We start from the raw sequence: 11,747 nt of genomic DNA, 5'->3' as shown, positions 1-11,747 counted from the left end.
TTGGTTGTCCTGCCCCTTCCCCCAGACTACAGCTGTGTTTAACTCCACAGCGTCTCTAAAAAGTGCACTTTTATTTTCTATACACTTATGTGATATTGGCTAATGACACTTTGGTAGGATAACATTCCTTTGTTCACAATGCACCATGTCATTAAATGTAAAAGACAAATGTAAAAAACTAGTGAACTGCAGCCATGTGTGGATTATGAGAATACATTTGATTGCCATACAACAGGTATGCATTATGTTTACATTATGTTGTATGGCTTACCAGCTGTTTCAGACTCTAAGACACGCAATAGCTGATGGACAAGCTTTAGCGTCAACTTACTGTACAGTGATAAACCAGTACTCACTACTCACAGCTAGGTATAACCAGCTTGCAACCATTGTCTTTCTCTATAATCCTGTGCCCCACAGGAAATGTGCTTCAGGTGTCAAATGTCACTGGCTGCGGATATGGCTGTTTGCTTATGCATTAAGTCCCTGTATTATTTAAGTAGTGTCAAATGTTAATTTTTTTTGGGCTGTTTCAAAGGGTCAGAAAAACAAAACAAACAACTCAACATTTACAAATGGTTGTTCATTCAACTGCATTCAAGCCAGATATACAATATTAAAGGTCAGTAGCAAAAGTTAGAAATGAAAAAGTAGAGTAAAACAAATTTAATAAGGTGCTATAAAACATTGGTAAGTTAATGTCAAAGATCATGTCAGCTCTTACATGACTGACTTCATTCTGTTAAAGCTGAATTGTTAAGATCATTTGAGTTAGTCTGTTGCTTTGTGTCTTTTTTTGCTTTATCTTTATAGGAATGGGTGGTACTATGTTGTGGCTTATCCTCCTGAGAATAAACTAGCCAGCCTCTGTTCAGCTGTCAGGCTTAACTGAATGTGTGCTAAAGAATTTTTGTTGCACGTGATCAGTACTGTACAGCACTCTTAAAATCTTGTAAAGCACCCTATTTCTAGAGTTTTCTTAATGTATTTTTTGTGTCTCAGCATAATTGAATTGTTTTAAAAAAGAAGGCTACATGTTGGTAGGTGCTTTCTCCCAGAGCAGAAATATAGGAGCTCAGTTTAAGGCTTAGGTCATGAAGCATGCAGTAGAGGAATGTTCCTGATCCTTGCAGTGGAAATGTCAGTTCAGCTGTTAGGCTTTTGACTGCCTGACTGATCTGCGTTAGAATTGAGAAGCCAAGGGATGCCCCACCCACAGGGTTCAACCATAAAAGAAGTAGCAGCAATAATAGCACCACTAGAAAGACAAAAGAAGTCAGCGACTGAAACCTAAACCTTGTTCGGCCGAGTTTAGACCGTGGTGCCCCTTTCGTGCAGCACCCCTTCACGTGGCAGGAGATTTTAGGCACTGGGCCATCTTCCAGCCTTCCGATGGTCACGTTGTCCCAGTGTTCCCCAAGGAAATCATCTGCACGGGGTGAAATGTAGAGTTCAGGAACCTCAGGAAGTGCCATCTGTGTCAAGGCATCTACTCTCTCCCTCAAGTTGTGCACCTTCTCCAGAAATGCAAGTGGGGACTCTTCTTCTCCAACGCATGAGCACATAGAGATCAGGTCTAGCTGCTCCTCCTTCATGTCCTTCAGCTTCTCAATGAGAGGGTCATAAGTACAGGCCAGCCGCATGTTTACCGCATCCAGAGCTTTCATGAACAACTCGTTCTTGTGATCGAGAAGACGTTCCAGGCCTTGAAAGAACTGTACTACCGCCTCACGGTCTTGACGGACCAGGCCTTCATATCTGGCTTTTTCTTGCTCTATCCGTTCAACCAGGCCGCACACCTCTTCCCAGCGCCTGTCCGTCAGACACTCAACAAGTTTGGCCGGGGTATTGCGTTCCTTGAAGTAGGCCGTCTGGAGGTCGTCGATTGCGTGGCCCTGATGCTGGCCAATAGTAAGGCAGAAGCCACATATGAGCTTACAGTCCTGAACACAGTAAACATTCAGAGGTTGGCGTGGATGTTCAGGGCAGGTTGGGACACGGGGCTGACCATCACGCTGGTACTTCTCTATGATGGCGCGCAGGCAAACGTTGATTGGAAGGGCATCCACGCCGTTTGGAGGCAGTTCCACCACACTGCGGCAGTTTGGGCATTTGAGCGGAAGGCGAAGTGGCCGCCAAATTGAGAAGTTGGCCGAAACCTGCACGACGTTCTCCAGACAACTTTTGCAGAAGGTGTGGGAGCAGGGCAGCACTCTTGGATCATTGAAGAGGGAGTAACAGACAGAGCAAGTAAGGTCCTCCTCCAAGTTATCCATACCAGAGTCAGGGGTTGGCTGCTGCTTTCCTGCGCTCACACCTTCTCCTGAAAAAACAGAAGAATAACAATGTTGGTCTGGTGCTTCATTTTGTTTTCTAAATGAAGAAACTAAACTGAGCTTGGCTCTTGTAAAATCACATGACTGTGCTCTTGCGCATAACAGTGATTTAAAACTGAACAGCAGCTGTTCATTTAGCTAAAAGAAGGAGTAAAATAATTATGAACTGGGTGAGTTGCTGATTGTTGACTAGTTGTAAGATTTGTGGATGTAGGAGAATGATGGGAGTCACCCAAAAATTTGACATGCTGGTAATATGGTTCTCAACTATGTGTTAAGAGCTATTTTAGTCCAGCGAATAATCCAGTTTTGAAAGACTGTCATCTTTATTAACTGTCAGAGAATGATGACTTTCAATAAAGCCCATGATGGGTTTAAAGGAGCCTTTTCAGCTAAAACCCAGCCTTTTATATGGTATGTCATTATGTGCATTAACAGATTGACAAGAGGGACCTAGTTACGTTAGTTTAGTTGGTCAGAACCAACCATGGTTAATGTGTTACATTGTATAAATATGGTCCATTGTGCAGACCTCCATGGGCTGTCTCCCTATATTTGACACTGATTGGTTTGTAGGGCCTGACAGAATCTGGCTCAAATTGTGTTCATCTAGCAGAACATTCATAGCAGAATACCCTATGATTCCTTTCATTTCTGTATTTAAATAAGGAATAATTTGGTTACAGTAGATGCAGGAATTATAAGTGCAACTTCTGCATGATGTGCATGCATATAAAGGGGAGTCTAATTTTCTTACTTTCTTTTTCTGTTGTTAAATCAGTGAAGATCGCCTGCTACAATTTCCTTTATCTTAATCTTCTCTTTTGATTGGAAACGTTTTTTGCTTGTTTTACACCAGCTGTTTTGGGTCAGACCAAACAAGTTGTAAAATCACCCTAAAATAAAACACTTACACCAGCTATCAGGACCAAAAAATGGGTTGATTCCCAAAAATGTGTGTGTGTGTGTATGTATGTATGTATATTTTTTTTTTTTTTTTTTTTTTTTTTTTTTTTTTTTTTTTCCTGAGTCTTCTCAGCAAGCATACTCGGGAAATGTTTTAGCCTAGATTTTTCTGGACACTTTTGCAACACTACAATAGGGTGCCAGCAGTCAGGATTTCGTCAGATATAGCAGTGGTAAAAGTTTTATTTTTGCCAGACTGCCTCTTTAAAAGGCTACCAAAGTGTTTTTTTCCCCCTTTTCTTTTCAAATGCACTGGAAAGCAGCACAATATATAATGTTTACCGTTTGTTTACAGATTCACGTCCAACTGCTCCAGTTTCACAGTAAGTTGTGTTACTGGTAAAGTGGGTAGAATCTAAGGGCAGCCCTGACAGGATTTACTGGGTCACCCTGTCTGATCCACACACTGCACAAATGCAGTAAATGTGAAGATCCAGATGAATAGGCTTCACCCATTTCCTACACAGCTTGGTGCAGCTTAGAATGATAACCTACTTTTGGGCTGAAAAAACAGCAGTTAGCCCTTACTGATGCAGAGCTGAAAAGGACAATACTGTAGTTCACTCTCCTTTGTATAAAATTAGTTTGCCCACATTGTGAATACCACAGATATAGCTAATCACAAATCTAATGCTGATTATTAGTTCAGATTAATTTGCCAAAGCGAACAATGTCACATCAAACAAAAACAAACTGATGTATTCAGTTTTATAGACGACAAAGTTGTATGAGGATTAGAAACGTTATAATTGCAACTTAAACAACAAACAATCAACAAACATGTATAAACTTAGCTATGTGCGACGGTAATCAACATATGAACCCTCCTAATATCTTTGGGGTCAATTTGGCCCCATTCACTGTTTAAAGTCAATTAAATATGGCTGACATTAGTTATATGATTTATATATTTGTCTTTTATTTATTTATATATATTTATTTATTTATATATATATATATATATATATATATATATATATATTATAAGTTAAAAAAAATAATAATGTAACACTATTTTTCATGTCTGATTTTTTATCTTTATAGAACATAAAAAATATCAATTTACAAACAATGTTTGTCACTATGGCATTCAGCTTTAATCAGCTTTTCAGCTTTTATCATTCTCTAAACTTCACTACGTTCTAACACAATACTTATAATACAAATATTTCCTATAATTCCAGAACCACTGATAATACATTAAACATACAAACATGTTTAATTATTACTATTTTCTAGAGGTTTAAATTGCTGGGCTCATATTGAGGATAGCAGGCTAGGTAAGTTAACTGTTAAAACTGGGTTACTAGCTTGACAGAACTACAGTGACAGCGAGCAATTTATGGAAAAATAGTGAACGCTCCCCCCCACAGATACAGTCTGCTGCCTTTTTCTCTACTTTTTATTTACTTTTCATTTACAGCACATTTATCTAACATGCTACCTCGCTATTGAAGCAGTTAAACGACATTTAACCCTAAGGACTTCTGTACAAGTGTATTAGCTAGCTAACCGAGCTAACTTAGTTTAGCTAGCTATCTAATAAACAACAAAAACGTTAGCCAGTGCTAACAGGCTAAACCCTGCTGCTCCTGTCTGTCTACTTTTACTCGCTGTCTGTTAAACACGAGAAGGGATTTCTTTCCCAGTTTCATAACCTATTGTAATCGTAAACTTCGTACAATAACGGTTTTCTGTTGAGACAACATCGTTAAAAGTATGTCGGAATCATATAACGTTAACTCACCTGGCGTTTCCCCGCTGTAACAATAACCGTCTGCTGTGGCAACAGCCGATTCATCCAAAGAGCTATTCTTCTGAACCGATTCTCTCAGTTTAGTGAACCGATCGAACTGATTCACTTTGTCCAAATGAATCTTTATTCTTTTATTTTATTCTTTACAGTTTATGTCCACATTATTCAGTAAAATTCTGAAATGTTATATGTTATGTACAACAATCACTTTAATAAACATATTAAATTACAAATCAAAATCAAATTACACTATGCACCCGATTTTGTATTTTGTTCTAATTAATTTATTAATAAAATGTTTGGGCATTTAGACTGGGAACTAGTTTGTTATTTTTTGTTTGTTGATTTATTTGTTTTGTGCACAGTCCCCTCCCTTGAATTTAAACGTTTCTAAACTCTATAGAATCGGTTCGCCATTCCGTCTCCTTAACTGCGCATGCGCGTTGCCGTTGTACTTTCCACCAATCACGTTCTTCTAATCCAGGTTTTTGAACTAAATCTACCCAAACACACTCCCTCCCCTACAGTTCAGATTCATAGCTGACCAGGCTGAATGGTGAATTTATTCCTATTCAGTAACATTGTGCATGCTGATGACCATGTTTTATCTTTCTTTTAACCTGCAGCTCTGCCCCGGTCCAATTTTTTTTTTCGATTCATCATAATTAGACAGACAGACAGACAGACAGATAGATGATCTGATCAACTGAGGGTCTATGCGAGTTTACCACTTGTGGCTATGCAGCATCATGAGATGATTTAGGGAAAAAAAGACTTTTTGTTTAGGAAGGTGATGATTTTGTTAATATAGCAGTTGGTTAACAGCAATTCTGTAATAAATGGAATGTATAAAAATGTAGGTTTTATTTGAATATAAAATGCACAATTTTTTTTTAGTTTATAAGTTTCTAAAACCATCCGGTGCAACACTTTACAGCACGTAGAGACTGTAAAATAGCATTTACATTTGAATGTTCAGCTTTGCCTGGTTGTGCTCCCCTTTCTTCAAAGCGGGCGAAATGTGTAATGCATGCATTGAGTCAGTTTCAACAGTTTGGACCAATCAATTAACCAATTTTTGGATAATTTTTTTAAGGTTTTAAAGGTTCTCTAAAAACAGTTCTTTAGGGAAATGTGGATGTTTTTTCTACAACACCACACGAAGACACATTTGACACTTTTAAGTTTAGTGTAAGTACACTAACACCTGTCTGTGTTTGTATATTTTGTGTATAAAAAACGACATATTAATATAATCCAATTTATTTTTTAAATGTGTTGGAAAATTTGCCAATTTGAACCTGAAACATTTGTATTTTAGGAAAGCATTGGATACACTAGTCGTGGTGGGCATATATCAAAAAAGAAGAGAAAAAAGCGCATTCCGTGCGTAAAAGCGCATTACGTGCGTAAAAGTTCTGTGCGTAAAAGTGCTGTGCGTAAAAGCGCATTTCGTGTGTAAAAATGCATTCCGTCTTAAAAGCGCATTCAGTGCAAAAGGTTTGGTGACTTGAGCAGGACTTTATTAAATAAAAAGACCATTTATTCTTGAATGTATTTCAGACTGTAAGTAAAAATGCCATCTGTGCGTAAAAGTGCATTACATGCCTAAAAACACGCTGTGGGTATTCAAATGTAGTTCAAATGCAGTATATTAATCTGATTATTAGATCTGGTCCCTGTAACCCTAAATAGTTCCACTCAAAACCAGACCTTTTGGCACACATGAGAAGAGTCTGCTAACACCTGACGTATTGTTTATCTTGATGCTCCTTCACCACCGCTGTATTTGATTCGTCAGAAAAGCTGCGCTTGTGAGCTGTTTTCTGTACCAAATCGCTGCAAAGTAACTTTAGAAAAAACAAACACGTTTTATAATGTACACTGTCAAAATTACTGCTGTGGTCTTTAGAAAAAGTATTACAACAATTGTTTTCCTTATAATATTAATTTTATACCAATGTCAAACTAAAAATGATAGTTTAAAAAATTACTGGTATAGTGGTTCATTATGTCTCAACATCTAATGTTAAAAGTGTTGTTTTACTATATTTTGTAATACTGTAAATACAGTGTGTGTATTGCGTTTTTAAATCTAAATAGTGATTTTTATGAACGCTTGTTTTATAGCTGAGCTGCATAGAACCATCACTCCACTAAACTATTTTTAAATGGAAATAAACAGCTTGTATATTTATGCAGAAGAACAGTACATCAAATTTGAGACGTTTCTGAGTTATAGATGGGTCAGAAGGTCTAAATGTACGGACGATTTAATCACTTAGAAGCTTACGCCTGGTTTCTTTATGGTATTGATGTAGTCCAAACTCGCCACTGTTTTATGTAAAGTTGCAGATTATCTCCGTCCATAACTCTCTCATGCCCAAACATTGTATCTCTTTTTGCTGTAAATTTTCACGGTTGGACATTTTGTCATTAAAAGCGTGTGTAATAAAAGCACTTATCAGATTCAATAATTTTGTGAAGAATGGGCAAATAAAGTGCTTCAAAATCACTTGAGATAAAATTAAGGTTTACTTGCTTTTTTCCGTTGATCTTCTGATTAAAAGATCAGTCCTCAGATAGTGAGTATATCTGTAATAGGTTTAAATTGGAGGCTCATTTTGGGTTTAATGTCTATAATAAAATAACGTTGTGCAGAAAAATCACTTCAACACACTTTGTGTTCTAGTTTTGCTGAGAATTTTCCAAACATCCATCCATCAGCCACACCGGAGCTTTTTGTAATACAGACGTGACGTTGTACAGAGCTGTAGAGAGGCAGATTACTCCAGGCAAAACTTTTTTCTAGAAGACTTCAATTCATGTATTTCATGTGCTGTAAATATAAGTCACGCTTCAATTTATTATCAATTCTTGATGTATGGTTTGGTTTTGTTTTATATAATGTCTAATTTATAAAACATTACTGCGTGGTGTGCTGTGTGGCGCTGACGACTTGAACAATGCTCACTCTGTGCTATTTATATTTTTCCACATAATGTATATTTTCCATATAAGAAACCACAGTGTCCGAGCATATATGCATACATTTTTTAAAGTATTTTTTTAGATAAAATACAAACTATAAACCTGCTACATTTAATACTAGTTTGGTGAACTTTGGTGCTAAATATTGAAATGACATTACATTTGGTGACTTTAGCAGGACTATTGATATAAAAAGAATATTTATTCTTGAATGTAAAAAGACTTTAAGGAAAATGTTCACTGTGTATAAAAGTGCACTCTGTGAGTAAAAGTGCAGTCTGCGCATAAAAGCGCACACTGTGCTTAAAAAGTACATTCCGAGACTAAAAGCACAGCAGGACTTTATATGTAAGATTTGTAATTGTCTGTCTTGAATTGAGACTTGATTCGTGATTTGTGTGCCAAAAATGAAGACTTTTCATGCGTAAAAGCGCACTCTGTGCGTAAAAGGTACAGGCCGTGCGTAAAAGGTACATCCCGTGCGTAAAAGCACTCCTTGCACTATGTGCATAAAAGTGCCTTTTGTGCACAAACGCGCACAGAGCCATTCAATGCGTAAAAGTGCAATCTGTGCATAAAAGTGCATTACATGCCCAAAAACGCGCAAATCAACATGCAAATCAGTGTCTATATTACATAGTAGAAATATTAATCTTCAGTCCGGGCATGGTTATTCGTACCTGTGTACGTTATTCCTCCTTTAATAAAATATTTTTTTAAAAGACAACAAAAAATAGTAACCTTGTGTTTTTGCAGGGGTAGAGAGAAATTCCAATTGTAATCCGGTTTAATGAAGAGAGGATGTTTTCTGTCAGTGTGGCTGAAATAAGTTCAGAACAGACTCGGTTTCAGTCGCAGATTTACAACAGGGGGTGATTCTAATCAGAAGAGCTGAGTTTAGTGCAGGAGTCTTTTAGTTCAGCTCGATATAAAACATCTATTAAAGTCTGTTAAACCCGAGCTAAAATGTTTTACTCCACTTCAATCTACAGCGCTTGTCTGTAGCTCTTGTTTGTCACACTGAACATATCAGTGATATGCGTCATGTCCTCGTGGCGCCGTGGCTTAGTTGGTTAAAGCGCCTGTCTAGTAAACAGGAGATCCTGGGTTCGAATCCCAGCGGTGCCTTGAATCGGTTCACTTTTCTGAATCTTCACATTTCGAGAGGATAAAGCGGAGTCGAATAACCGGATTAATCTTCCAGCCCCAGAGATCTGTTCAGGTATTTAAACAAGAAGTCAATAGCTCATGAAGTTGTGGTGTTAGTGGAGAACATAGTGTGATAGTAAAGAATCTAAAATACATATTTTCAATTCATTCTAGAAATGGAGGCCCATGTCGTGTCTCTTAAAATTGATCTTGTTATTTAAAAAATGTATACCGAATCACTTTTAAACAAACTAATAATTAAGTAGAAATTAATTAAATTAATTAGTATTATGAACAAATTAAATTTTTGCATAAATCAGTGAGGTATAATTTTCATTTTTGTGTGCTTACCTAAAGACAAAGCCAACAGCATATTAAGAGACAAGCCACTCTCTAAAACTTCATTTCTACCCAGACCTTCTCATTCAACTCCTTACTTCCATACATAAAGAATATATACTAGTGCATCTAAAGATTTATGGTTCATTCTAGACTTGGAGGCACACATCGTGTGTCTCAAAATCGACCTTGTTATTAAAAAATATATATTGAATAAAATTAACTTAATTAATAAGTAGAACTGAAGCAATTATTAATACAATTTACTAATCATATTAGAAAACTACTTTATTTTTGAAAAGTTACTTTATTTCTGTAATTCAGTTCAAAATATGAAACTATATATATATTGAAAATATATAAATAGTACACACAGAGTGATCTATTTTAAGCACTTATTGTATTGTATTGTTGATGATTATGGCTTACAGCCAATGAGAACCCAAAAATCAGTGTCTCAAAGACCAATTGGTACTTTTGGCAGTGTGCTGCTGGAAAATAAAATCCGCGTCTCTGTAAAAGTTGTCAGCAGTTGTCAGTAAAGTCAATGTTATTCATGGTGCAGGAACACTGTCATTATTTTCCTTCTATCCAGGAGAGATAGACTGTAGTGTGGTTTAGGATGAAATGTGATTTACTGCATTAATACAATTACGTGCAGGCAAATGCAGATGGAGGGGCGAAAGTTGCTTCTTTTATTAAATGTATCCATTAATTCCCCCTCACCCCCACCTTCCACTTTTAATATAAAAAGATTATTTATTCTTGAATTTACTTCAGACTTTAACACAATTGTTCACTGTAGGTAAAACATGTAGGCTGTGCGTAAAAATTCCGTGCGTTAAAAGTACGTTCCGTGCGTAAAAGTACATTCAGTGCGTAAAAATGCATTCCGTGCGTAAAAATGTTGTAATTTAATTTGGTGATTTGAGCAGGACTGCAATTGTAACACTTGTAATTGTCTGTATTGAATTAAGACTTGATTTGTGCCTTGTGTGCCAACAATTAAGACTAGACTCAGGACTTATTCGTAAATGTACTTCAGACGTGCACTCTGTGCGTAAAAGCGCACGAAGCCATTCAGTCTTCACTCTTTGGATTACCATAGCTGTGTTAAAATGTTTAAGGTGTCTTTCAATTGTACCTTGCAATTGCCAAAATATGTAAGTCTTACCTTCATTAGCATTTTGAACCACGCTTATAATGTCTTTATCATTAAAAAAAGTACTTATTTCTGTTTGAAAATATTGAAATATACATCCAAATGTAAAATTTATTTTGTATTTTTTCACCAAAATGACCAGAAAACCTAACAGTACTTTTACAGTCTTTCCTTTTTGTGCATTTTTGGACCATTTTACCATGTCTTTATCTTTTAGAAAAAAAAACACTTAATTCTGTTTAAAAATAATATATATTGCAATTTCTTTTTAGAAATGGAATCAGTTGTAATAAAATGCCTTTTCTTTTTAGAAATGGTTCTGGGAAAAAAGTTATGATTAACAAATAAACATTAAATACAAGAGGATAAAACAAAGGCATTAAACGCAGTATGTGTACATTATTCTTCCTTTGATAAAATAGTTATGGAAAGTTTGAAGATTGCCTAACTGTCACACTTTACCCAGACTGTTTCAAGAGTTTTATTCAGGCTTTTCTCAGTTTTATTTATGGAAAATGGATATGGAACATGATTGTTTTTTTTTCCTTTCCGTTTTCTCTAACCTTATGTGCCCTTATGTCCCCTTGTAATTCAAATTCTGAGGTGTTCTGTCGAATTGTGCTTTCTTAACACCAGTGCTTCTTAATACCAGTGTGCATGTGCGGACCAAAGTATATTTTATATTTCTGTGTTTTATGGTAGTTTTACAAAATTTTACCGGGTGCATTCAACAACCCGAGCCCTCTGTCTTTGTCATTTTTGGTCTGAGTGTTACAAATGTGTAAATTGCATTTAATAATAATAAAATAATTAAGTGAGCATTGAAAAATAAACGGGTTGTAACCACCCTTAATAACCATTACCTGTATCCTGATATATTGAGTCAGGCTTTCCAAATATGCTACCGAGCGTATTTTCAAATTTGGTGTTTTTTTCCAATTTAAATATAGACTAGGGTAGCACGGTTTGACAGGGCAGCACAATTCGAAAAAACACCGGTTTAATAAGATGATGTTTTCTGATAGTGAGGCTGAAACAAGTTCATTTC

General features: G+C 36.3%; 1 protein-coding gene and 1 non-coding gene across 2 annotated transcripts; one reads left to right on the top strand and one right to left on the bottom strand.

Moving 5' to 3' along the window:
* Positions 1 to 568: 568 nt before the first annotated feature.
* Positions 569 to 5,128, bottom strand: trim59 (tripartite motif containing 59). The gene is made up of 2 exons (XM_007258397.4): positions 5,050 to 5,128; positions 569 to 2,323 (listed from the first exon to the last, which is right to left on the bottom strand). Exon 2 carries the CDS (start codon positions 2,274 to 2,276, stop codon positions 999 to 1,001), a length of 1,278 nt encoding a protein of 425 aa, XP_007258459.3. The 5' UTR covers positions 2,277 to 2,323; positions 5,050 to 5,128; the 3' UTR covers positions 569 to 998.
* Positions 5,129 to 9,103: 3,975 nt separating this feature from the next.
* Positions 9,104 to 9,177, top strand: trnat-agu (transfer RNA threonine (anticodon AGU)). Its single transcript has one exon. It is a non-coding gene; the product is annotated as a tRNA-Thr (tRNA).
* The last annotated feature ends 2,570 nt before the right edge of the window (positions 9,178 to 11,747 follow it).

Source organism: Astyanax mexicanus, chromosome 4 (genome assembly GCF_023375975.1).
Source record: "Astyanax mexicanus isolate ESR-SI-001 chromosome 4, AstMex3_surface, whole genome shotgun sequence".
NCBI classification, from domain to species: domain Eukaryota; kingdom Metazoa; phylum Chordata; class Actinopteri; order Characiformes; family Acestrorhamphidae; genus Astyanax; species Astyanax mexicanus.
This window is presented reverse-complemented; position numbering and strand designations above follow the sequence as displayed.

What these genes read in the sequence shown, in the direction of transcription:
- trim59 (XM_007258397.4), bottom strand. Translation starts at nt 2,276, where the DNA reads ATGGATAACTTGGAGGAGGACCTTACTTGCTCTGTCTGTTACTCCCTC.